The 27,692-nt window shown below is 46.1% G+C and overlaps 1 protein-coding gene across 4 annotated transcripts; it reads left to right on the forward strand.

Annotated features, from left to right (window-relative positions):
* The first annotated feature begins 229 nt into the window (after positions 1-229).
* Positions 230-26,842, forward strand: ZNF333 (zinc finger protein 333). Of its 4 annotated transcripts, none has more exons than XM_049877135.1 (9): positions 230-521; positions 11,603-11,684; positions 12,577-13,301; positions 13,414-13,530; positions 21,520-21,605; positions 22,194-22,320; positions 22,750-22,845; positions 23,370-23,446; positions 24,623-26,842. In XM_049877135.1, the coding sequence occupies exons 5-9, from the start codon at positions 21,573-21,575 to the stop codon at positions 25,637-25,639; spliced, it is 1,350 nt and encodes a 449-aa protein (XP_049733092.1). In that variant the 5' UTR covers positions 230-521; positions 11,603-11,684; positions 12,577-13,301; positions 13,414-13,530; positions 21,520-21,572; the 3' UTR covers positions 25,640-26,842. The 4 variants fall into 4 exon arrangements, with proteins under 4 accessions (XP_049733092.1, XP_049733091.1, XP_049733094.1 ...); XM_049877134.1 differs by lacking the exon at positions 12,577-13,301 and adding an exon at positions 15,576-15,657; XM_049877137.1 differs by lacking the exon at positions 12,577-13,301 and adding an exon at positions 15,576-15,657 and having other exon boundaries at positions 24,548-24,716.
* The last annotated feature ends 850 nt before the right edge of the window (positions 26,843-27,692 follow it).

Genomic DNA, 27,692 nt, shown 5'->3' on the forward strand with positions numbered 1-27,692 from the left:
ATAATCTTAATTCTATTTTTAGAAGAAATCACAAAAACCAAAAAATAATCTTGAGTTTTTTGGTAGGGAATTGGCTTGTGCACGTAGAAAGGCAAGCGGGGCAAAAATACTGAGAATCCAGGATGTGCCCGTGAAGATGCCCCCATCTCCCCGCCCTCACACTCAGGCCCCGCCCCCAGGCGCAAACCCCGCCCCAGCCCCGCCCATCGGGTTTAAGTCCCATCCCGGCCTCACCGTCCAGGCCTGGTCAGACCTCATCCCCCGGGGGAGGAAACTAGACTATCTCCCGAGGCTGGATGAAGAACGGGCCGCTGCCTTCGGACCCTTCCTCCGCCTCCGCGGCCCCCGCCACCGCCTCAGGCCCCTCCAGACTTGATAGTCTAGCCCCTCGCCCACTTCCGCTCCCGGCGGCCCGAGACCGGAAGCGGAAGTGCCCGGAGGCGGAGGTGGCGGCGGCGGGCGGTGTTGGTCGTGCGGGGCTGCGCCGCGCTGCGGTGGGAGTGTCTCCAGTCCGTCTGCAGGTGCGGCCCGGCCCCTCGGGGGGGCGGGGAGGGGCCAGAGGACCAAGGGCAGCCGCCTAAGCCGACTACCTTCCTCCGGTCGGCTGTCAGAGGCCGGGCGGGGCCCGCGCAGCGCAGACCTGCGGCCCTGAGGCCCCCGCTCGGCCCCTAGCCCTCAGCTACCTCCCGTCTTGGCCGACAGAATTGTAATCCTTTGGAAAGGGAAATCGCGGAATACAGTCCAGGTCTGTCGCATCGATCAGTTGGATAACTTACTATAAGTGGGCTCCCCAAAGCGCGCTGGGAGCAAATCAAAAGTGTGGAGGGAAGGAAACAATGAAAGTGCAAAGGCTGTCAAGCGTATTCTAGTCACTCGGGGCTCCCCAAAGCGCAGAAAATATCCCCTAAGCTCTGGAATGTGGTGAACACTCGCCCAACCCTTTACGTTCCTCCCCGTCTGTGGTATCTGTAGGGAAATTGCAGCAAGAGGGCCCTTCCTGTCCTGCCTCCCTTAGCAAGATAACCTTTTATTATAAACCCACGTTTTATTTCGTGTAAGGTTTAGTATTATCTAGTTTTGTAATGGAAAGTTAAGTCTCGGTCTATATGTGCCCAATGGTTTGAGTGACTTGTCAGTGAGTTTAAAAAATCGCATCATTTATCAAGGGATGAGTTTGTGACAGGAGGTATTTTTTGGGGACGGAGAATTTGGATCCACTAGCGCTGGTGGCACAGTGATTAAGAGCTATGGCAAGCTACGGCTGCTATCCAAAAGGTCGGCAGTTCGAATCCCTGTGGGGCAGGTCTGCTCTGTCCTAGGGGTCGCTATGAGTCAGAATTGACTCGGCGGCAACGGGTTTGGTTTTTTGGTTTTAGCTTAGTGTAGTTTAGCTTAGTTTTCCTTCCTCCCTCCACTTTTTCCCTTCTCCGTTTCCTTTCTTTTCCGAACTTTTAATTTGTGACTTTTACTTTGACGTGAACATCAGTGTTTTTCACTGTGACACAAAGGTATCTTAAGGAAAACGATTTGTACTTGTATATATGTAGTCGCAAGTCTTAGCATCAAAGAAAAAAAAACTCTTCATTTCTTTTCAAGTGGCTCCAGCTGTTACCCTAGCCTGCAAATAGAAACTTCAAAATATAGGGGATAGCAGGGAGAAGATGACAAGCTTTGTTATGTTAGTACCAGAAATTGAAATTGAGTTGACCATCGATGGGATATCCTTTGACTGTTTTCTTTTTTATAATAGAGTTAAAAGCTCACTTTTACTGAGCTGAGGAAAAAATTAATTCTGGAGGGAAATTAAGCACCAGATTTCAATTTGAAGAGTAAGCCATTTGTTTCCAAAAAGAATACTTGCTCTACCTTGCCTTTTAGAAAGAATTAGCATTGTTTCTTGAAGACACCTGAAACCTAGTGTAGTGATTTTTGTTACATGAGGGACAGGCATTTTAAGTCATTCTTCCATTTAATTTATGTGTTATATATATGTTATAAGGGTGGTGTGTATGTGTGTGTGTGCACACACGTGGCCTCTTTACACTAGCTATAGTGAATTATTTTTGGGGAGTGTTGATTGTTTGACACTTTTTCATTAGAGTGGCCTCACTGACCCAGGAAACAGTGTGACCGAAATAGATACAGTGCTTGCCTCTGTGGAGGGTCTATTCTAACTGGGAAGACCGATTTTAAACAAGTAATATTGAGTAATATGGGAATTTATAGCTGGGGAATTCGTAGGCAGTTGTCATAGATTTAATTGTGTCCCCCCAAAATATGTATATCAATTTGTCTGGGTCATGATTCCCAGCATTGCGTGGTTGTCCTCCATTTTGTGATTGATGTAATTTTCCTATGTGTTGTATATCCTAATTTCTGCCTGTGGCTAATGAAGCAAGGTTAGATTATGTTAAAGAGGATTAGGGTGGGTTGTAACACACTTGCTCAGGTTACATCCCTGATCCAGTGTGAAGGGAATTTCCCTGGGAGGTGGCCTGCACTACTTTTTATGTTACAGGAGATAAAAGGAAAGGGAAGCGAGCAGAGAGGGGAGACTTTGTACCTCCAAGAAGGCAGCAACAGGAGCAGAGCATGTCCTTGGACGCCTGAGAAGCTCTTCAACCAGGGGAAGGTTGATGACAAGGACCTTTCTCCAGAACCAGCAGAGAGAGAATGCCTTCCCCTGGAGTTGATGCCCAGAATTTGTACTTGTAGCCTACTAGACTGTGAGAGAATAAATTTCTCTTTGTTAAAGCCATCAACTTGTGGTATTTCTGTTATAGCAGCACTAGATGACTGAGACAGGGTTGTAGGTTTGGTGAGGGAAAACATCTTAAAAGGGACAGATGTTTGAGCCTAAAAGATGGGTTGGTTGTAGCTAAACAAAGGGTTGGGCTGTGGGGTGGCGGGGCAGAGGGGTGGTTTGAGAAAACATTGCAGATTGTTTTATTATCTAGTGCTGCTATAGGAGCCCTGGTGGCACAGTCGTTAAGAGTTTAGGCTGCTAATCAAAGGGTTGGCAGTTGGAATCTACCAGCTGCTCCGTGGAAACCCTTTGGGGCAGTTCTACTCTGTCCTATAGGGTCACTATGAATTGGAATTGACTTGATGGCACACAACAGCAACAGTGCTGCTATAACATAAATACCCCAAGTGAATGGCTATAACAAACAGAAAATTTATTTCCTCACAGTTTAGGAGGCTTTAAGTCTGAATTCAGGGTGCTGGCTCTAGGGGAAGGCTTTCTCTCTGTCGGCTCTTGGGGAAGGTACTTGTCTCTTCACCTTATTTCCTGTTTTCTTGGAGATCTCCATGTGGCTTGACACCTGTCTTCCCCTATCTTTTCTTGCTCACTTGCTTGCTTAATCTCTTTTATGTCTCTAAAGAGATTGACTCAAGATACATCCTACCCTAATCCTGCCTCGTTAACATAAGAGAGACTTCCCGTTCCCAAATGGGATTATAACCACAGGCATACCCTTGAAATGGAAGGAGTCAATTCCGACTCATAGCGACCCTATAGGACAGAGTAGAATTGCCCCATAGGGTTTCCAAGGAGCGGCTGGTGGATTCGAACTGCTTACCTTTTGGTTAGAAGCCCAGCTCTTAACCGCTGTGCCACCAGGGTTCCAACCACAGGCATAGGGGTTAGGATTTACAATACGTATTTTTCGGGGGCATAATTCAATCCATAACACAGATGTAGTACAAAGTCTGGTGTGTTCCAGAGCCTAGAAGAGACGGGGAAAGCTAAACCAGAGAAAACAAACTACAGAGTGGGTGAGCTAGGCTGGAGAGGAAGACCAGGCCTTGAAGGTTGCGGTAAACCTTGGACCTTGTTCCAGGGCCATCTGGAAGCCACTGAATCACTTAAAAGTAGAGAAGCGACGTGTTTACATTTGTGATTTAGACACAACAGTAGCTCCTAGATTGAGCACGTAGTTTTTAGGAAGGACAAGAATGAATGCAGAATCAATATGGCAGTGTGAATGAGTTCCGAACTCGGGTAATGGTAGTCGAGACTCAGTGACCGTGGAATTGGAAAAATTGGAATATTTGAGACGTGCAGGGTGTAGAGTTGCGAGAATGTGGTGATTGATGTCTTCTGTCTACCACATGATATAGAGCAGGGGTTAACAAACTATGACCTGCAGGCCAAATCCAGCTCAGTATATAAAAGTAAACTCAATTTCTGTAAGGTTAATTGGGACACGTTGCTTATGTATTGTCTATGGCTGCTTTTTAACCACAGGGTTAAGGATTTGCAGCAGATTCCATATAGACCACAAGGCCTGAGATGTTTACTGTCTGGCCCTTTACGGAAAAGGTTTGCTTATCCCTGACATACAATGTACGTAATACGTGTCAAACACTGTGCTGGTGGCTGGGAATGAAGTCCTGTAAAAGTGGACCCAGGTCCGTGCTTAGCTGACATCCTGGTTGGGAGGAGGGAGGCAAAAACACTTATGGAAATAAATATAAAATGACAACTTGGTAAGGGCAGAGGGGAAAACATAGCAGGCCTTAGGGGTATTATGAGAGAATATAAGAGGAGAATGATCCTTTTATTAAGTGGGAGAAACCAGTAGAAATGACCAGGGGCTGTGGTCTGAAAACGTGGTGCAGTGGTTAAGTGCTCAGCTGCTAACCAAAAGGTCAGCGATTTGAACCCATGAGCCACTTCGTGGGAGAAAGATGTGGCAGTTTGCTTCCGTAAAGACTACAGACTTGTAAACCCCATGGGGCAGTCCTACTCTGTCCTATAGGGTCGCTATGAGTCAGAATCAAATCGATGGCAATGGGTTTTTACGGTGGTCTGAAATTAAGGGAGAACCAGGTTTGATTCTTGACCGAACCTGTCTGTCAGTGGATGCTTGCATGTTGCTATAATGCTGAACAGGTTTCAGCGGAGCTTCTAGACTAAGACAGACTAGGAGGAAAGGCCTGGGAACCTACTTCCAAAAATCAGCTAGTGAAAACTCTAGGGATCACAGCTGTTTGATCCACAACTGATCATGGGGATGGTGTGTAGGATCACCATGAGTTGGGTGTGTATTCGATGGCAGCTAACAACAACAAAGATTTGTTTGCCCTTGCTGGAGGCTCACAAAAATGGAATTACCTGAGCCAAACCCTTGCTCAGTGCTCTGCTTTCAGGCTCACCCCCCACCCCCCTTTTTTTTTTTTTTTTTTACCGTTATCACTTTTATTGTAGGGAGGGCGCCTACTAAGACCTCTCAACCCTGGCGCTGATGTCATGGTGAGTGAGTTGGGGGAATCAGGACGATTGAGAATAACTATGTACTTTGGGCTATGTCCCCTCTTTTCTACCCAACCAAAGAAAAGAGGCGAGGGAGAGTATGGAGGTTCCTCAGACCTGCCCCAGGGGACCTCTGGAAGGTTCTAGAAGGAACAGGAACGGAGGAAGGGTCCCCACAGCAGATCGTGGGCTCTGTGCTTAATTCTGGAGCCTGCAGTCAGACAGGACTACTTGGAGCCTGTAGCAGCAGGGCCCCGTTAGGGAACATCCCTGGCTGTCCCTGTGAGATCAACTTAAAACCACACGTAGCTGTATGCATTTAAATTAGTGAAAATTTAGTGAAGTGAAAAGCACAGTTCTTCAGTCACCCTAGCCATATTTCTAGTGCTCAGCAGCCATACACAGCGGGTGGCTGCATTTTGGACAGCACAGACACAGAATGTTGCTGTCATCACAGGAAGCTCACTGGACAGGGCAGCTCTAGAGAATTCTGAAATTAAAAGGTCATCAAGTTTCTCAGATGCAATAGAAGTCCTATTTTAACTGGTATAAAAGATTACTGAATTCATGTATAAGCCCCAGGAGGGGCTCTGGGGACTTCTAAAAATATTAAGAGATCAAGCCAAAACTTCTAATGCCTTAAAGAAAGAGTTTTAGGAGCAATTCTCTAAGCTGATAAGTGGAGGCTGTGCAGTGCTGGTCAGCTTAGTTACAAAGAGAGCCAAAACTTATACCGTAGGATTTGCCCAAATGTTGAAAGAAGTTAAATTCAGCAGTTGTGAAGATTTTTTTTTCTCTGCTGAGTATTTTAGAGCAACTCCCAGCTATCCTATCACTTTACTCTGACATGCTTGAGCATACATCTCTAAAAAAGTACTAACACTGTCTTATAGAACCTCAAGAACATTATCACCCCCCAAGTTAATAGTTATTCTTTGGTATCATCTGATATCCCGCTCATGTTCATATTTCCTCAGTTGTCAAAAAAATGCTTTTTACAGTTTTGAACATGGCCAAAACAAGTTTCTCGTGTTTGGATTTACAAAACCAGCGAGCTTGAAGGGTTACTTGCTAAACCTCTTAGGTTTCTGTAATGGTAGAGTCGTTCTCTCCCCACTGCCTTTTTTCATGCTGCTAAATGAACCTGTTATTGATTAAATTGTGCCCCTCCCATATGTATTGGAATACTAACCCCTATACCTGTGGATACAGTGACTCTCTATTCCTTCCACCTTCTTTTGATGTTTCCTGCGTCGTTGCGTATTTTGCCCATAGAATCCTTCAGTATTGCAACTCGAGGCTTGAATTTTTTCTTCAGTTCTTTCAGCTTGAGAAATGCTGAGTGTGTTCTTCCCTTTTGGTTTTCTAACTCCAAATCTTTGGCACATTTCATCATAATACTTTGTCTTCTCGAGCCGTCCTTTGAAATCTTCTGTTCAATTCTTCTACTTCATTTTTTCTTCATTTTGCTTTAGCTACTCTGTGTTTAAGAGCAAGTATCAAAGAGCCTCTTCTGGCATCCATTTTGGTCTTTTTTTTTTGAATTGTCTTTTTAATGACCTTTTGCTTTCTTCATGTATGATGTCCTTGATGTCATCCCAGAGAATAATAGAAAAATGTTTACTTGTGTTTTATTGTCTATGCAAAGGTATTTGAGTGTGTGGATCATAGCAAATTGTAAATAACATTGTAGAGAATGGGAATTCCAGAACACTTATTTGTACTCCTGCAGAACCTGTACGTAGATCAAGAGGCAGTCGTTCAAACGAAACAAGGGGATACTGCATGGTTTAGAATCAAGGTAAGTGTGCGTCAGGATTGTACCCTTTCACCATACTTATTCAGTCTGTATGCTGAGCAAATAGTCCAAGAAGCTGGACTGTATAAAAGAAGAACTGGGCATCAGGATTGGAGGAAGACTCATTAACAACCTGCAGTATGCAGATGACACAACTTTGCTTGGTGAAACTGAAGAGGACTTGAAGCATTTACTGATGAAGATCAAAGACTGCAGCCTTCAGTATGGATTACACCTGAACATAAAGAAAACAAGAATCCTCACAAGTGGACCAATAAGCGACATCCTGGTAAATGGAGAAAATATCGAAGTTGTCAAGGATTTCATTTTACTTGGATCCACAATCAATGCCTATGGAAGCTGCAGATGAGAAATCAAAAGACGCACTGCATTGGGCAAATCTGCTGTGAAAGAGCTCTTTGAAGTGTTGAAAAGCAGTGATGTCGCTTTGAAGACTAAGGTGCGCGTAACCCAAGCCATGGTATTTTCAGTTGCCTCCTATGTGTGTGGAAGCTGGACAATGAATAAAGAAGGCTGAGGAAGAATTAATGCTTTTGAATTATGGTGTTGGTGAAGTAGTTCTGTTATAGCAGCACTAGGAAACAGGGCTGCTATGAGTCAGAACCAACTCAACGGCACCTAACAACAACAGGACACTAAGACAACCTGGAAATAAGGTTGTCCCTTAGAAAGTCTGACTTCTAACACCACATTCTAAGTGTTGTGGTTTTTGTGCCTTTGGCTAAGCCTAAGACTTTAATTTATAACATTATCTATAGATTGAAATACTATAAAATCAGACGCTCCTTGGAGAATGCTGATTTCAGAGTTGCTGTAGGGAAAGAAGCAGGTGAGCCTGGGATACCTCATGCCAGAAAGTAAGCAGGTGCTAAAAAGTTGATTGTGACTTGTTGAAAGACACAGGAGCCAACATGAAGGGACTGCCACTGGCCAAGTCTATGCATCAAAATTAATGAAATGATAGAAGTGGGCTGTTGCACGTTGAGTAAGAAGAACAGTCCATAAGTCCATAATGATGCCAAATAGTAACACAGAAATGTGGGAGGGAGGGAAAACTATGCTTCACAGAAGAATGCCAACGGATAAATGTAGAGGGAATCCTAGGAATAGAAAAATCGCTATTTCACGGTCACCACTGCAACACGTTGCTGGGCAGAAACACCAGTGGCTGGTGAAGGGACAGGTGCAAGATGGCTCCAGAACAGGATATGGAGAAGTAACTCAGAGCACTCTCTTTGAATATGTAATACATACAAAAGGTCCCCAAATCAAAATGTTATTAACAGCAGCGTTCTGCGCAGTGTTGTTCCCAGCTGTGTGCTCACACCCTGTTCCCCCTTCCTCTGTTTGTCAAGAGACCTCCTCTTCTACTGGTCATTGCTTGATCCTTCTAGGGCATCTCTCTGTAAATACAAGAAAATAGAGATGTGTATTCCTTTGTCCCTGTTTTCTTACACAAAACGTAGCACACTGTGATTAATACACTGTTCTGCACCTTGCTTTTTTTTTTTTTTTTACATAACGTATCCTGGAGATCCTTTTATATGGTTTAGAGAAGGATCTGCAACTCCTTTGTTTTTCGGATTGACTGATTTATTTTTAAAAATATTTTAACTCTTTCTGGTGGTGGTTGAGTGCAAATTCTTTTTGCAAAAAAAAAAAAAATTGTAAATATTTTCAGCTTGGAGGGCCATATAATCTTCTCACGACTACTCAGCTCTGTTGTTGTAGCACAGAAGCAGCCATAGATAATAGGTAGACAGATGGGTGTGCTAATAAAACTTTATTTACCAATACAGGTGGAGGGCTGGACTTGCTGACTCCTGGTATAGAGAGAGTTTCCTTTTGCTGGGTCTCCCTTCTGCAGTGATAGCCAGGCATCGCACACAGAGGTGGTCCTTGCTGAGCTAGAATGTGTGTGCCCTTTTAGGAATCAGTCCCCTTTGAGGATGTGGTGGTGGGGCTCATCCAGGAGTGGCTGTTGCTGGACGATGCATGCAGGAACCTGTGCAAATACATGATGCTGGAAAACTGCAGGACCCTGGCCCTCAGGAGTGAGCCTGGCCTCACACCTTCCTTCCTGCACAGAGGCACCAAGTGCTTCTTAAGCTCCTGCTGTGTGCCAAGAGCTCTGCTGGGGTGGGGTGTGTGCGGTGAGCAGGTCAGAGATAGGTTAGGCTTCATGGGGTTTACTGCTCACTGGCTTCCTCAGGGTTGCAAAGCGTCTGTTGCATTGACTTCATTCTCTTTGTAGTAAGAACCTGTGTGTCTTGTCAAATTGGCTCTGGGCTTCAGGGATTAGAGAATCTCAGCCCCGTGGGGCAGAGGGAGGGCGTTTGTGGTTTGGGTCCTTGTGAAAGAGCCTTACTGAGTTAACTGGAAATTGGTGGTGTCGGTGGGGGGGGAATCATTTTGCTAATCCTGTTGTATATACTCAGAGTCCTTGGTTGGTGCACATGATTAACATTTGCTTGGCTGCTAACTGAAAGGTTGGCAGTTCAGGTTTATCCAGAGGCACCTTGGAAGAAAGGCCTGGCAGTCTGTTTCCAAAAAATCAGTTCAGTTCTACTGTGACAAACATGGAGTCCCCGTGAGTCGGAATCAACTTGACGGCAATGGATTTGGTTTGGTTTGGAACATCATACATGCTCATCTTGAGACCCGTGTTGGCATCTGTTTGTTTTCCTCATCACAATTGTGTCTGTTCTGCCATGCAGCCTGGTCTCCCAGGTGGGACCAAGAGAAGAGCTGAGTGCAGAAGGGCGAGGGATTGTCCATGCCAAGGGTGTGGGCAGGCACAGGCTGACAGCGTACTGTGGGACCAGCCTAGTCTGAGGGGGTGCTGCCCTGGGAAATGCCAGTCTGAGGAGGTTTTAAATGCCCTTTTGTCTGAGGGGAAGGATGAGGATATTGGGGGAGATTTCTCAGGCTCCTTGTGCTTCCATTCTGTTTTCACTTTCCAGCCCTCATGTCATGCTTTCCTCTGATCTTCAAAAAAGATCTGTTCTACACTCTTGTATTTATTTTTAAATTAAGATGTAATTCACATTGTATAAAATTCACTTCAAAAAAATTGTGGTAAATGTGTTTATAACGTAACATTTGCCGTCTCAATATTCTTTGCATGTACCAATTCAATGACAATAAAACTTTACTACAAAAACAGGCAGAGGGCCAGACTTGCTGACCCCTGCTACAGAGAGAGAGGATCAGTGACTTTGTGTTCATCACATTGTGTAACCGTCACCATTATCTGTCTACAGAATTTTCCATCACTCTTAACAGAAGCTCCGTGTCCCATAGGAAAAAAAAAACCCACCATTTTAAATTGTACAGTTCAGTGCATGTAGTATATTTGCATTGTTGTGTAACTGCCACTTCTGTCTACTTCCAGAAGGTTTTCATCATCCCAGAAAGAAACCCTGCGCCCGCTCAGCAGCCACTCTCCAGCTGCTGGTAACCGCTAGTCTGTTTTCTGTCTGTGCATTTGCTTATTCTAGATATTTCATGTAAATGGAGTCATACAGTACGTGGCCTTGTATGATTCTTGTGGCTTCTTCCATCTAGAATAGTGCTTTTGAGGTCGATCCATATTGTGGCATGAATCAGGGCTCCATTCCTTTTTGTGGCTGAATGATACTCTGTTGTATATATATACCACATTTCGTTTATTCATTAGTTGTTGGGCATTTTTGGGTTGTTTCTGTTTCGGCTATTATGAATAAGGAAGATGTGAACATTTGTGTAGAAGTTTTTGTGTGTTTTCAGTTCTCTGGGGTACATACCTAGGAGTAGACTAGCTGGGTCACATGATAATTCTGTGTTCAGCATTTTGAGGAACTGCCAAACTGGTTTTCACAGCAGCCGAACCATTTTACATTCCTACCAGCAACACACGAGGGTTCCAGTTTCCCCACATTTCTGCCAACGCTTGTCCTGTTCCTCTTTAAATTAACCTTTCTATGTGTGTTCTTTGTCTAGTTGCTTCTTGCTTGTTTACCTGATACTACCCCTTTCTGGCAACATCAGTTTCAATTCTCATAGAATATTTAGCTAGGAAATCTCCTCCCCTTTCCCCCTTGTTCCTGTCCCTGGCAAATTCTGCTTGTGGCCACACTCCTAAAAGTCTGACTTTGTTCACTGATGACTTCCTCCCTTTCTGTTTCTCCCCAAATTTAGGGTTAGTATTTTTAAAAAGTCTGTTTATATATATGGGCTTTTTTCGTGTGTCAATTTCATACCCTGTTTCTTTCTGTAGGATTCCTGGGGGCACAGTGGTTAAGCGCTCAACTACTAACCAAAGGGTCTACAATTCAAACCCATCAGCTGCTTGGCCAGAGATCCATGTGGCAGTCTGCTTCTGTAAAGATTACAGCTTTGGAAACCTTATGGGGCAGTTTTACCCTGACCTATAGGGTCACCGTGTGTTGCAATGGACTTGACGGCAGTGGGTTTGGTTTTAGTTTTGGTATTTCTTTCTGAAAGAAGTTAAAAATTTTTTTTTTTTTTTTAATTCTTTTTAGACTGTGAATCTCAGCTTAAACCCAAACAGTCAGCTTTCACGCAGGATATTTGGGAGGAGAATCATCTCATGATGTGCAGATGGTAAGTATTATGATTGAATCGTGTCCCCCCAAAATATGTGTTGGAACCTTAACCCCCTATACTTGTGGATGTGATCTAACTTAATACCATGTAATCACCATCCACAATGCAATCTCATGTAATGCAATCGATCAGTTGTTGAGGTCGTGCCAGCATAGGGCGGATCCTAAGCCTAGTCACTTCTGAGCTGTATAAAGAGCAGCGTAGACACAGGGACATGCACATACAGGGAAGACAGACTGTCTGACGGCGATGGAGGTGGATAAATCTACAAGCCCAGGAACTCCAGGGATTGCCGGCAGCTACTGGAAGGTGAGATAGATGAAGAAGGACTTCACCCTAGACTCATATCCTGAATTTGGACTTCTAGGCTCCTGAACTATGAGAAAATAAATTTCTATTCCTTAAAGCCACCCATTTGTGGTATTTCTGTTATGGCAGCATGAGGTGACACAGTGAGATTCACAGGGGCTTGTCGTTGGTTCTCTGTCACAGGAGATGTTTAGGAAATGTGAGTTGGCAGTGCAGCACCAGAACCAGGGAGACTTGTGAGCCAGGGCATTTCCTCACGGAAAAGTCATGTCCAAGAGGAGTGTCTAGGCACAGGGATTTGGGCAAACTCTGCCTGTCACTCAAGACTCTTTATTCCCAGGGAGTTCCACAAGTAAACATTTCCACAGATGTGAGTCAGATGTTGAAATGTAATCAACTTGTGGACAACTGTCAGGAAAAGGCTGCCTGTCAGAAAGGCCCAGTGAAAGCTGTGATAGGATAAAGCCCTGCCGCACACAGAGCATTCAGCTCCCTCAATTTCAAGAAAATGAACTGTGAAATAGTGCACATCTCTGAAAATGCTAGAGATGTGCACCTGACAGGAGGAATCCCCACACAGGTCGCGGGTACTGGCAAGCTTCTCCTCACCACTCACCCTCATCAGGAGTAGATAGCCTGGAAGGGAGACGCCATGAGTTTAATTGCAGTGAGATGGGTTTCCGGAGGAACTTGAACCTGGACTTTGCACAAGAGAACTCACAGAAGAGAGGACCATTTTGATCGTGAAGAGTGTGGGAATGTTGTCAGGGATCCCTCACCCTTTGCGGGGACAAATGAGACCTACCTCAGAAGGAAGCCCTTATGTCTGGTGTTGGTGCGGGAAAGCTGTCAGAGCTGGCTCCTGTGAGACAGTGCACCGAAGTGCACACTGAGCCCTGCCGCCGGCCCCCCTCCAGCCCCTAGTTCCCTCCTCCTCAAACTCAGGACTTCCAAAGTTTGTGATCCTAATCTGAGGGTTGGCCAAAGGTAGAGATGGGGTTTGAGCTGGGCCTGTCTGTCCCAGAATCACTGAGATCTCTCCCCTTCTGTGCCCTCCCCCAGCACTAGCAGTGCTCTAAGTTATTTTTTAAACAGGTACAGAAAGTCAGTGGCTAAGCCCAACACATTTTCTTCAAGAAGAGTTATCTGTTTCAGAATCGTCCTGATAAAAATCATCTTGGTAAAACGTCTTGCAGGGCTTCTGGGGCTTCTAGCCAGGACCCCTCATGACTCGAGAGGTATCAGCTCTGCCTCTGCATCTCCTTGGAGACGCTCGTCAAAGGCTGGCATCTGCATTGGGAAGGGGTGTGTGTGTGTGTCCCCACGTCTTCTGAGTACAGGACCTCAGATTGAGGCTTCAGGCTGGGAACATCCCCGGGGCCATTGTGTGCTCAGTGCCCCTCCCTGCCTTTCCCAGGGGCTGGGGTTCTACCTGAAGATGCAGACTGGGCCCTCAGTGGGAGAGAGGGGAGCACCTTCAACTGAGGAGGACCCGCCAGCTCTGCCGCAAGCGCCTTGGTCTTCTGGATACATGGTATGCTTGGGAGATGGTTTGTGAGGGTCCCCCTAGAGCCAGGAGGGCTGGGCTAGGCGTTTCTGCAGATGGGGAAAAAGAAGGGGGAGGGGAGGGGGACCCAGGGCTTACAGTTGGGAGTCAGGAGTGTGTAGGAGGCCCAGGCTCAGCCCACGTGAGAACACCTGAGCAGGCTGCTTGTTCCCAGGTAGTTACAGGCCTTGGGTGAGTCTGGGGAAGAAGGGTTAGCAGCCTGCCCTGGCCCTGCCTTTCCTGCTGTCCTGCCTTTTTTCTTCCCATCTTGCTCCCACCTCCACCCCTTCCATGACCTGGAAGTTTTCAGGAAGCAGAGGATTAGGACCTGAGGGCTAGACAGGGGGTGTTCAGGCACGTGAAAGCCTCTTGGCTAAGGGTGGAGAAAATATGGGAGATGACGCTTTAGGGCTCATCCTGAGCCCTGCCCTAGGGAGACGGGGGCCGTTCCCACCTATCCCTCACTCCTGTGGGGGACTGTGGGCACTTGTGGGACGTGTCCTTGTACTGACTCACAGATCATGCAGGGCTGACATGTCCCTCTGAGCTGGTAGCAGGTCCCCTCCATGGGCCACCCCAGGCTCCCACTTGCTGAGAGTGTTCTGGCTACCCTGAGATCCCAGGACCACCTTTCAATTGGGAGAAGGTTGTCCCTGTCCTGACGCCCATGCCCTCCCTGGACTCTCCTGTTTGCTGTGGAGGAAGCAGGCCCCGCTGGGCATTCTGAGGAGGGAGGATCAGGACCCCAAGTCCAGGGCCTGTGGCCCTGGCTCAGGGCTATCCAGAGTTGGCTCTAAATGCTGCCCTCTTTACCACCCCCCCGCCACCCCACCTTCCCTGCTGCCCGAGGCCCCCAGCTCTGCCTGGCTCCTCCACAGCTCACAGGGCACCTCCCCTCCCCCAGCTTCTCTGAAGCTGCACATGGGCCCAGGGCTCCTTTTCCAACTCTTGTGCTTGGTTATTGGAGACATTGGTGGTGCTTTTAAAAATAATGTTTCTTTGTTACTGAAGGTTTGTGTGCTCATTCTAGAAAATTTGCACAATACCTAAAATAGAATCACTGCTACCTTGGCTCCCACCCCACCCCCTAGCTGGGCACTTTTAACGTCTCAGGGGCTTCCCTTCTGGCTTGCCCTCTCCCTCTCCCTATATGCGGGTGAATATGAGACCCCTTTGGGAAGAGGTGCCCTCCCTGTGTCTGTCTTCTCAGGCAACCTTAACCTGAGTGTTGGCGTCAGAGTTTATTTACAAGAACTGCCTCTCTGACCAAGGCCGCCCCATGGTCAGCCCTGTTCGGTAAGCACCTTGTGAAAGCTGGACACTGAGACCCCTCACCCCTTGGCATGTGGGCTAAAGAGACAACTGCAGTGACCCAGAGGCCTTTTCCCCAGCCTGGATTTCCTCTCTCCCCTCCATTACCTCTCACCTCCCATCCGCCAGAAGCTCTGCTAGCTTTACTTGTAAAACATAACCCACCAGTGAACAGTCCTCCCTGCCTCCGCTGTCTCCACCCTGCCCAGCACCAGTGCTAGCCCTTTCGTGCACTACGAGGACTGTCCTACCAGGTTCCTGCTTTCACCTGAGGCCAGAGGGATCCCCGAGAAGCAAGTCAGGTTCACACCTCTGCAGAGGAAGCACCGCCATTCCAGGGAAGTTCAAGTCCTTTGTCCTACCACAGGGCATCCTTCTGGGAACTACTCAGCCTCCCCTGCGGTCTTCCTGCTGCCCCGCAGCCTGCTTAGCTCTCCCTCCCTTCCGCCGTTGCTCCAGCCTTTCCCCTGCTGCTGGCGGCTGCCCAAAGAATGCTCTCCCCACCCTGGGCACCCTCTTTCCATTCCATTTTGGAATCGAAATTCCATCGCAGTGATTAGCTTAATATATTCAAGAATTAGATAAATCTCATCAAAGTAAGCGGGGTGTTCCTTTTATCAGGCACATTCCCCAGAGCAGGGCCAATCATGGAAATTAGTTGGGGTGAAGAGGTGTAACCGGAATCCAGCAGCCCTAAACGGGACCTCTGTCACTTTGTCCAGGGACGGAAGGTGCCGGTGCAGACCCAGAGTGTGGCGATGCCTGTGCTGGGCCTCTCTGACCTGGGGGTGTCTGGGTATGCTGGTGAGTGAGTGCTGAGTGGAGTTTGCTGTCCCATTTGTTGTGTACCAAGTATACGCTCCGCCTCTGTTTGTCCTGACAGCAGGCATTAAGTGGCATTGTCAGGTGATACGCATAAAGAAATCTCTCGTTATTTATGTATTTGGGAGTGTCTTAGTTTCCCAGTGCTGCCGTAACAGAAATACCGTAAGTGGGTGGCTTTAACGAAGAGAAATATGTTTTCTCATGGTTAGGAGGCCAGAAGTCTGAATTCAGGGCACCAGCTCTAGGGGAAGGCTCTCTTGGCCCTGCGGGAAAATCCTTGTCTCAGCTTCTCTAGCGTTCTTCTCTGCATTCTTTGGAGATCTCCACATGGCATCTGTCTTCTCCATTTGTGCTTGGTTGCTTCTGTGCCTCATCTGGTCTTTCTGTAGCTTGAAGCAGTGATTAGATTTGGGACACAGCCTACACTGCTATGACCTCATTAACATGACAGAGAAAACCCTATTTCCAACTAGATCCACCTGTGTAAGGGTTAGGATCCCAACACATATTTTTGGGGGACACAATTTAATCCATGACAGGGGGAAATATACTTTCTAAAGATAGTGGGTAAGACTTTTTTTTTTTTCCTGTTGGTCACACATCTTTCTGTTAAGAAAGAGCAGGACCACTTAGCTTGCTTGCTGTCCAGTCAGCCAAATCCTCTCAGAGATTCACAACAGGGAATTCCGGGATGACTCCATCTCATTATGTTGAAGCTGAAAGTTACAACAATTTACTACAAATGGCATTTGCTTTAACCGAGCTTTTTAAAAATGAGGTAAAAAGCTACTTCTTGTGGGAAGTAGGGGAAAGATAGCTCTGGAGGACAAATAACATTTTGGCTTTAATTGCAAGGCATTTGTTTCCTTCCAGCTTGCCTTTGTAGGGAGAATAAACTTGTTTCTTAAAAATTTCATTTAACCATGCATTTGTAGTTTGTATTATTGACAGGGAGTAATTCTTAGATTTAATGTATGTGTTGCTCTTCCGTGTATTTTTGGTAAACCCTCTGGGCCAAGCTCTTCCTTGCTGCTGTTGAAGGGAGCATGGCTATTGTATGGTGAGAGAAGTACCAGGCACATCAAAAATAAAATGCCTACCTCCCCTGTGGAGCTGAAATCTGGCTGGGTGGTCGGAGTTTTCATTGAAGACCAGGATGTGATCCAAGAACTTCATCCTGGAGAACATGGAAGAGTCTGAGAAAGGACAGATAAATTTAAGCTTCTTGTTGTTAGTTGCCATCGAGTCAGCTCCAACTCATGGCGTCCCTGTGTACGATACAACAGAACGAAATGTTGCCTGGTCGGTCTTGTGCCATCTTCACGAGTGTTGGTATGCTTAGGTCCATTGTTGTGGCCACTGTGTATTTTGAGTACCTTCCAATTTAGGGAGCTCATCTTCCAGCACTATATGGGACAATACAGGGTTTCTGTTGGCTAATTCTCAGAAGTAGATCACCAGGCTTTTCTTCCTAGTCTGTCTTAATCTGGAAGCCCTGCTGAAACCTGTCCACCATGGGTGACCCTGCTGGTGTTGGAAACACTGGTGGCACAGCTTCCAGCATCATCATAATAGGTAAGCCACCACAGCATGCCAACCTGACAGATGGGTTTTGGAAATTTAAGCTTAGACCAGGGTTTCTCCACCTTGGCACTGCTGACATTTGGGACTGGATTGTTCTCTGTGTGGGGGCTGACCTGTACACTGTAGGATGTTGAGCAGCATCCCTGGCTTCTACCCCCCAGTTTTAATAGCCAAAAATGTTCCAGACATCACCAAAGGCCCCCAGGGGGTGAAATTGGCCCTGATTAAGAAGCATGGGCCTAGAACATGATAATTACTGTATCATTTACCTTGGCAAAGCGTTAGACTGTTGAGAGATTTTAGAGACAGGATTTCAGGCCTAGGAACAGCATCTGTAAAACTCCCCAGAGCAGAGAGTCTGGTGTGCCCGGGGGTTCACGGGAGGCTTGTGAGAGGAAGCAGAGGGAAGTGGATAGTGATGGGAGCTGACAGGAGAAGGTGTGGGCTCCAGATCACCCAGGGCCTAGAAGGTGGGAGAAAAACCTCGGCCCATGTTCCAAGGCCACTGGGAAGCCACCTAAGTATTTAGGTGAGTGATGGGGGGTGCCTGTGATTTTAACAGCACTTTTAGCTCTGGGTGGACAGAAGGAAGGTCTCAGAAAGTAGGGGGTGGAGGCAGGATAGAATGGTGTTGGCCTAGACTTGGGGGGTGAATATGGACTAGTGTATTGAGGGTCTCTAAAACTACCCTCATGTGCAGCCAGAAAACACCTCATGTGCAGCCACCACCGTCTGTCAGTGGAGGCTTGCATGTTGCTATGATGCTGAACAGTTTTCAGTGGAGCTTTTCCAGATTAAGATGGAGTAGAAGGAAAAGCCAGGTGACTTACTTCTGAAAGTCAGCCAGTGAAAACCCTGTGGATCACAACAGTTGGACCCACAAGTGATCATGAGGATGATGCAGGACTGGTCAGTGTTTCATTCTGTTGTACGTGAGGTCGCCATGAGTCAGGGCTGACCGGATGGCAGCTAACAACAACAATAAAAACAACAAAGACCACTGCCAGGTTTGGTGATTTGCTAGGATAACTCACAGGACTCGGTCTACAGTTATACCTGGGCTGTAATTGTTCACAGGATTTGCTACAGGAAAGGGTACAAAACAAAAAGAGCAAAGGGAAAAGACACATGGGGCAAAGTCTGGGGAAACCAGGCCCCGGCTTCCAAGAGTCCTCTCCCAGTGGTCTCACAGGATGCATTCGGTTCCCCCAGCAAAGAGCTGTGACAGTATGTGTGAAGTGTTGTCCACCAGGGAAGGTTGTTAGAGACTCAGCACTCAGGATTTTTATTGAGACCTGGTCGTGTAGGCATTCCCTGTCTGGCACATCCCCAAATTCTAGACTCCTGGAAGAAATGCAGGAGTTCAGTATACACAACATTGTATGTGCACAGTCTGGACACAGTGAGCCACTCCTATCAGTTAGGGTGGCAGGAACCCTCCCAAAATCCAAGTTCCTGGATGCTGACCTTGCAAGCAGGCCTTTCTAAGGCCGGCAGTCAGGTCTGCTGTGGGAACTGTGTCCTGCACAGTGGGGAGAGTGGGACAATCTGAGACATGTGCAGGAGGCCTGGGTGAGACAATGGGTGGTGATGCATTTATTCCCTTACTAGACGCTACCTAGTACTTCTTTGTCAGCATGTGCCAGGGCCAAGGGCTGAGGGTGAAAGGAAGAGGATACAGGCTGGTCCTTGCGAAGCTTACAGTCTGGTGAGGGTGACAGAAAAGAAGCACCTGAGGAAGCAAATAAACATCTGATTGAGATAGGTAAGGGCTGTGAAGAAAGGAGGAGGGTCCTGGTAGAGATGAGAAGCAGCCCTTTATATCAGGGAGCAGACCCCAGGAAGGGGCATGCTGAGGGAATGACATTTAAGTGGAATCAAAAAGAGAAGATATCTCAGTTATCTAGCACTGCTGTAACAGAAATACCACAAGTGGATGGCTTTAAGAAACAGAAATGTATTTTCTCACAGTTTAGGAGGCTAAAAGTCTGAATTCAGGCACCAGCTCTAGGGGAAGGCTTTCTCTCTGTTGACTCTGGGGGAAGGTCCCTGTTCCTTGGTTCCTTGATGATCTTCCTGTGATGTGGCATTCACCCTCCCCCATCTCTGCTTGCTTCTCTAGGCCTAATATGCTCTTTTTATATCTCAAAGGTGATTGGCTTAAAACACCCTACACTGGTGTAGCCTTTTAACATAACAAAGAAAACTCATTCCCAAATGTGATTATAACCACAGTTATAGGGGACAGAATTTACAACACATGTTTTTGAGGGACACAATTCAGTCCATAACAGAAGGTGTAATGTAGTCATTAGCCATCGTGGCAATGGAGTGCGAGGGAAGGGGATGAGGGGTGATGCTCCATGTGGAGATGTCATCACTGATTTTTTTTTAAATTGGTGGGGTCTGTAGGATGCCAGAAGGTGAGATTTCTGATCTGAGCAGCAGTAGGCAGGGATGTCACTTCCTGAGGCTGGGGACACTGGGGTAAGAGCAGCTTTTGGGAAGAAGGTGGTGAGCTTGTTTTGGATATGTTTCATTCGTGTTTCCTTATACAGGTGAAGATATTTGAGCTGATGGTGGTATATTAGTTTTCCAGGGCTGCTCTAACAGCGTACCTTAAACTGCCTAAGACAATAGAAATTAAATAAACGAAATTCCCCAGAAATTTACTCTGTCACAGTTCTGGAGGCCAGAAACCCAATATAAAGGTGTCACCAGGGTTGGTTCCTTCTGGAGGTTCGGAGAGAGAATCTATTCCGTGCCTTTCTCCTAGCTTCTGGCTAGCGGGCCATCCTTGGTTCCTTGGCTTGTAGACCTACCACTTCTGTCTCTGGCTGTCTTGACTCTACATCTCCCTTCGTGTCTCTTCTCTTTTATAAAGACACCAGTCATATTGGATTAGGGCCCATCCTACTGCAGTATGACCTTTTAACTGGTAATATTCGCAAAAACCTATTTCCAAATAAGGTCACATCCTCAGGTATCAGGGGTTAGTACTTGAACATACCATTTTTGGGGGACACAAATCATGGGTGTGGAGTTGAGAGGTGAGAATCACCCTGAGGATTAGGGCCTTGTCAAGATAGAGTTGGGAATTGATGCCCAAAGATTGTGCAGGGTTGCCTGCCAGTGCTGAGGGTACAGAAAGAGAAGGGGAAAAGGAAGATCAGTGAGGTGGGGATGTCAGCATCTTGTGTGGGGCAGGAACTTGCACTGGAAACGAAGAAGCATGGCTTGGGGTGTGGTCACCAAAGCCAAGGGAGGGTGGGCTTCAAAGAGGAGGGATTGGATGGCCAGACATATGGACTGGACTTGCTGGCATGGAGGGAGGTCTCTGGTGGTCCTAGCAAGGTGTTGGCCTTGAGGAGGTGGGAAGTGAGTGGGCAGTGAGGCAATGGACACAGAGGAACAGAACAGCAGCTGGAGGGAGAGGTGGGGTCAGAGCCTGGATGCACTCAGGTTTAAATACCAAGGGAGAGGTCTGGTCAAGAGGGAGAGGTGAGGGTAAGGAGGCAAGGACGGCCAGGGAGTTGATGGCTTGTCTGCAGTAGGAAAGAGGGAGGATCCCTGGTAAGAATGTTGGAATCGTAGCGATTTGAAGGCAGGAGGTAACGACATCACCCTCTCTCACAGAGACTCTGAGGGTGTTAGTGGTTTATCAGTCCCCTGCTGTGCTAAGTCCGTGAGTGAATACTAACCTTGCAGAGGGAGGACAGAGGAAGGGCTGAGCATCCAGGGAGGACAAACTGTCCAAGAGATGGAATCCAAGAAAGGATGTTGTGGAGCCTCAGGAGCTTCAGAGTCACCTGGTGAATTGAGACAGTGGCTCCTGGGATTTGAGATGGAGGGAGTATATGTGTGTGTGTGTGCGCATGTGTGTGTTTGTGTGTGGGGTGGGGGTGGTTCCTCATATGTAAATATCATACTGGCTCTGGACGAGGCAGAGTGCTGTAGTCCCCCGACAAATGTGTGTGTGCATGTGTATGGTGTGTGTGTGTGCGTGCCTGTGTGTAGGCACGTGAACACGTCCATGTGTATACATGCATGTGTCTGTGTACGTTCACATTGTTTGTGTGCTGTGTTTGTGCATGTGTGTTTCTGCGTTTTTGTGTGTGTACATGCATGTTCCTATGTGTGGCTGTGTGTGTGTGTGTATGTATGTGGTCACTTACAGGGCAGGGTAGCTTCTAGGCCTGCATGTATGTACATTGGGCCAGGCAAGGGCTCTCATGGCTCCTCTCTCTTCTCCTCTAGCACTACCTGCTCAGGACCCAGACTGGCTGCAGCAGGAGAGCGCAGAAGAAGTGATGGCTCCTGGGTTGCTGCATACCTGTTCACAGGTAAGTAAGAAATATTTCTTACGCCAAAAGGATTTTGTTTTGCCCAGGGCTGATCTCCAGGCTTCCAGGTGCTGGGCCTCTTGTAGTAGGTGTGGGGCAGCCCAGGCAATGATCTCACTCCCTCATTTAGACCCTCCCCAGGCTGTCAAGAAATGCATGCTGCTGAGTGTTGGGAGGGGAAATAAAGCAGCATTGTGAGCTATCTGTTTCAAAGTTTGCATGGTCTCGCTGAGCAAACACTTCAATCGCTTCGCAGATATTTCTCCTGCCTTAGCATGCTCAGCTCTGCTGGATGGTAATGCTGGAGGGGAACACAGCTGCAAGGGCTTTCTGGCTAGTTGTAGGCAGAGAAATTCTTTCATGAAGCAGAGGTCTTTTGAAGCCATAGCTCTTGATGTTATCACTCAGGGAGTGCAAAATAGAGAAGAGCTCTGGTTCTGAGGTTGAACTGAGGAGTAGGTTCTGGGAGACCTCAGAACTCAGTCTGAAAATCCTCTGCACTATGTCTCACTTCCCCAGACCATTATCCTCCTGTGACCCTTGGTGGTGGTGGTCCCTGACTGCGCTGGGGTGGGTGCGATGTTTTAGGAACCAGTAACCTTCGAGGACGTGGCCGTGGTGTTTACCCAAGAAGAGTGGGTGTTTCTCGACTCTGCCCAGAGAAACCTCTACAGAGAAGTGATGTTGGAGAACTTCAGAAACCTGGCCACAGTGGGTAAGGCTGGCCTTGTCAGTTTATCTGCACACCCATGGGTTCTTGGAACTGAGCTGATTTAGGAAATAGGTGAAGAGACAGATAAGTCTTGCCCTCATGGAGGTTACAGGCTTGTGGCATCCCCATGGCAATGAAGATCTATCTGTTGCTGTCTGTTTCTCCATCAGTTAGATGCTTCCTGGCTTCTCAAGTGTGTCCCTGAGGTTGGCCCTGGGTGTCTGGGACTGGAGAGCCCCAATATCCTCTGGGACCCAGTGAGGAATCTTGTATTTTGGCTCCTTAGTGAAAGAGCTTTACTGTGTTCATCTGAATTCAGACATATTCATTTTGCTGCTCTCATCCTCAGAACTCCTAGAAACTTCAGAATGTTGGCCCTAATTTTATAGAAGGGCACAGATCTCCCACACTGGTGTCTTTTCCCTTGAGCAGGATATCAACTCTGCAAACCTAATATGTTTTCCCACTGGGGGCAAAGAGGAGAACTGTGGACCACTGAGAGAGGATTCTTCTGGGGAATATGTCCAGGTGAGCACCAGGCTGGTGAGAATCACTGTAGAGAGATGCCCTGGTTGGTAGGGGGAACATGTGGAAGTTGTCAATACAAGGAAACATTTTAATGTCCTTAACTGAGAAAGCTGGGCTGTTCGGTGTGAGCTGCCTTAGAAAATTCTGCTTTTCCCTTTCACTAATGCTTTACTCTGGTTTCATAGAAAGAACTGTCTTACTCTTTACATTTAATATTTCCATGTGCATGTTTTATCTACTTTCTCTCCACCGTATGTTCTTGCTAATCCTTCTCTCAATATCAGTTCCAATCTTTGTAAAGTCCTTTCTTAGTAGATTATCCACTGTTTTCATCTCTTGTTCCTATGGTAGCCAAGCACCTTAAAATTTTTCTTTACTCTTTGATGCATTGCAGTTTCTTCCCATATTTAGGGTGAGTATTTGAAAAAAAATTCACAGATGCCTTGCTTACTTTTTGGTCACCTTCATTCCACAGTTCCCTTCTCTGTGCACTTAATTTCCACCCCCCCTCCAATTTATTTCAGAACCTCAGCTTCAACTCCAAGAGTCAGTTTCTAACCAAGATATTTTTGGGGAGATCCCATCTTTTGGCGTAAGAAGGGTAAGTTAAGGTTCACAAGGATTATTGTTGCACCTCTATCATAGGAAAAGTCTGGGGCTACTGTCAGTTAGAAAAGCAGCACAAGAACTAAGAGAGAGACTTAAGGCAAGTGGTGCTTACCCAAGAGAACATAGCTTCTTGGGAGAGCATCTGTGAATGTGCGGTAAGTTTGGAGATTTGGGGATTGATAAAGGAAGAGACAGAGCTGTGTGAGGCAGTGGCACAGAAGCTTCTTATTGGGTGGCATTTGGATAGGATTTCATGAGAGGGGCAGTCCCTCACAGCAAGAAACTTTCCAGAGACTGTGGTGTGGGGATACCACCCAGATCACCCAGAGGGGAAGAGAGCAAGGGAACTCTTGGTGGAGAGGGGACTTAAGTGTCTAGGTGATGTCACTCAGCAGCAAGGTGAAGAATGTCTGGGTCAGAGAGCCCTGACGGGCAGCAGCAGTTTGGGGTCTTTTATAACTACAGAGTTTGTGTGATCTATGATTAGCAAATGTTGGGTGCAGTTTCTCAGGATATGTCAAGGAGGTAAGGAGCCCTGGTGGCACAGTGGTTAAGTGTTCGGTTATTAACAGAAAGGCCGGTGGTTCTAACCCATCTGCTGCTCTGTGGGAGAAAGATGCGGCAGTATACTTCCATAAAGATTTACAGCCTTGGAAACACTGTGGGGCAGTTCTGCTGTGTCCCATAGGGTTGCTATGAGTTGAAATCGATTCAATGGCAATTTTTTTCTTCGTCAAATAGGTAGTTTCTAGATGGCTAAAATTATGATTATTTGGACTATATTTAAGGCAACTAGATGTGTGAGAATTTGAGTTTAGTGCCACTGGATTTGGGGGAAATGGTCCTAGCCTGTTGTGAAGAAAAACATGAGTACTATTTTAGACTAATACACAGGGACCATCTCTGGCCAATTTGTATAGCAGAGTATCATTAATTCAGGAAAACTCTAAACATAAACTAGATTAAGACTTGTGTATTCACAAAGTTCTTACAAGTAACCATTTTCATAAATGTTTCTCATACACAAAATTCACATGGGGAGGAATATGAATGTAATAAAGCCTTTGGTCTTCACATTTTCCTTAATTGACAGGAGCAGCTTGGAGGAAAACTCTATAAATGTAATGAATTTGAGAAACCCTTTAACAGCATTTAACTACTTTTTCAGTACCAGAGAATTCATACTGGCAAGGACCCCTATGAATGTAAAGAAAGTGGACAGTCATTCTTCCAGAGCTGCCACCTGATCGTGCCTGAGAAAATTTGTAGTGGAGATAAAACCTATGCATGCACCAAATGTGAAAAATCATTCAGATACAGCTCTGACCTTACTAGGCATGAAAAAACTCATACTTCAGAGAAGTTCTTTGAATGTCAAGAGTGTAGGAAAGCCTTTAAGTATTCCTCAAATCTTCGGCGACACATGAGAATTCATACTGGAGAGAAGCCCTTTGAATGCAGTCAGTGTGGGAAAACTTTCACAAGGAACTTTAACCTGATTTTGCACCAGAGAAACCATACAGGAGAGAAACCCTATGAATGTAAGGATTGTGGGAAAGCTTTTAATCAGCCATCATCTCTTAGGAGTCATGTGAGAACTCACACTGGAGAGAAACCCTTTGACTGTAGTCAGTGTGGGAAAGCCTTCAGGGAGCACTCATCGCTGAAGACACATATGCGGACACACACTAGAGAGAAGCCTTATGAATGCAACCAGTGTGGGAAACCCTTCCGGACAAGCACTCACCTCAATGTGCACAAGAGGATACACACTGGGGAGAAACTTTATGAGTGTGGTACTTGTGGTCAGGTCTTGAGTCGTCTCTCAACTCTTAAGAGTCACATGCGCACTCACACCGGAGAGAAGCCCTATGCATGTCAAGAATGTGGGCGAGCCTTTAGTGAGCCCTCATCCCTTAGGAAACATGCAAGAACTCACACCGGCAAGAAGCCCTACATGTGTCAGGAATGTGGGCGGGCCTTTGGCCAGTCTTCACACCTTATTGTACATGTGAGAACCCATACTGCAGGGAAACCATATGCGTGTAATCAGTGTGAGAAAGCCTTCCGGCACAGCTCTTCACTTACCGTGCACAAAAGGATTCACGGTGGGAGAGAAGATGTGAGGAATATTGGCTTGCCTTTATCAGTGTCTCATCCGTATGGTGGGCCCTTTGCTAGTTAAGTTCCAATTTTTTAAAAATATAAATATTTGGGGCAATAAATTTCCCTCTTAGTACTCTTTTAACATCAGATGTTTTGATATATTTTTTATTTTGGTTTAATTCTAAATGTTATCTTAATTTCCATGATCATTTATTCTTTGACTCATGAAGTATTTGGAATTAGAGTTTTAAATAACAATATATGGATTTATTTTTATTGAGGCATAATTAATTTACAGCAAAATGCAAAACCTTGAATGTACAGTTGTATGAGCCTGTCAGATGTAAACATACGTATATGTAACCAACACCCCACTCAGGATATAGAACATTTCTGTGATTCTGGAAAGTTCCCTGCATGCATATGGATGTTTTTTAGCTGCCTTTTTGTTACTGGTTTCTAATTACACTGTGAACAGAGTATGTGGTCTTTATGCTGTTGAATCTTAGATATTTGTTGGATTTCTTTTTTACTCTACAGTGGCACATACTGCTGGTTGTCTCCCCAGGTTGCCCCTTATTCTTTACAAAGGTACCTGGGTTTTTTGCTCAGGTTGGTAACGTGCACCGTTATAAAACCTTCACCTCCCAGCCCTTCTTGCAGCCAGGAGAGGCCGTGCGTCCCCCAGTGCTGGTCAGTATGACTATGAGAAGTCACTGGCCGTGGCTCCTCGGAGTGCTGTACCAAAGGAGCGGTTTCATTTAGCTTGATCCTGCATGTCTTACATTTTGTAACAACACACACAATGTTCAGAGCTAGAGGAGCCATCTTGTGACCATGAACGTGAAAGCCACAGGCTAAGGACAGAGTGGCCAGAAGACACAATGATTCTGGTTCCCCAGGGGGTATTTTTGTGTGACTGCACCAGTCCTGGGCTGTTCATTTCTGATTGTCTTGTTAACATGGGAAAAAAAAACAAAACACTTCTTACTGGGAGAACACACCATTTTTTGGGGTGGTAGTTGGTGGCAGGGGCAGAGGTGTTATTAAAGCTGAATGCAGTCCCTAACTGACTCACTTAGTATATAACCCATTGCTGTCAAGTCAATTCCAACTCATAGGGGCCCTATAGGACAGGGTAGAACTGCCCTAAAGGATTTCCAAGGAGCGCCTGGTGGATTTGAACTGCCGAACTTTTGCTTTGCATTCAAACTCTTAACCAGGGTTTCCACTGAGTATATCATCAGTTTTTAATAAATGTTTCATGTGTGTTTGAAATCAATGTATGTTTTCTACAGATGTCTGGTAGATTAAGCATACTATTCATGTTTAACAGCCTACAAGTTTATAAATATTGGTCTCTGATCTATCATTTACTGAGAAAAGTATGCTAAGCTCTCCTACCATGATTATGATTTGTTGAATAATCTTCGTAATTATGCCAATTTTTAAATTTACATATTTTGAAGCAATGTAATTAAATGGATAACCATGACATTTTATACATTTCCAGCAAATTATTACTTTTATTCTTATAAAGTGACCATCTTTCTCCCTAGCAATGAATATTCAACCATTCATCATCATAATAGCAAATACTTATTTACAGCTTACTATTAATAGACAGTTGGGTTCAAAATGTGCTGTTGGCAAAGAATAGTGAACATACTGTGAACTGCCAGAGGAACTAACAAATCAGTCTTAGAAGAAATACAGCCAGAATGGTCCTTAGAAGTGAGGATGGTGAGACTTGCTTACTTTGCACATGTCATTAGGAAAGACCAATCACTAGAAAAGGACATCATGTTTGGTTAAGTAGAGGTGCAGTCAAAATGAGGGAAACCCTCCCTCAGTGAGATGGATTGACACAATAGCTACAACAGTCAACACAAACATACCAATAATCATGAAGGTAGTGCAGGACTGAGCAGTGTTTTCGATACATGAGGCCACCACGAGTTGGAGCCACTTGATGGCAACTAACAACAACTAGATAGTAGCCCCTGCCCTAAGCTTTGCATCTTTTGAGTTGTTTAGTCTGCACAATGGCACCTTGAGGTTGTCACTGTTATTATTCTCAATATATAGATGAATCTGAGGTGCATCAAGTTGAGGTAGGTTTCCCAAGGTCA

The sequence above is a fragment of the Elephas maximus genome, chromosome 3 (genome assembly GCF_024166365.1).
Source record: "Elephas maximus indicus isolate mEleMax1 chromosome 3, mEleMax1 primary haplotype, whole genome shotgun sequence".
NCBI classification, from domain to species: domain Eukaryota; kingdom Metazoa; phylum Chordata; class Mammalia; order Proboscidea; family Elephantidae; genus Elephas; species Elephas maximus.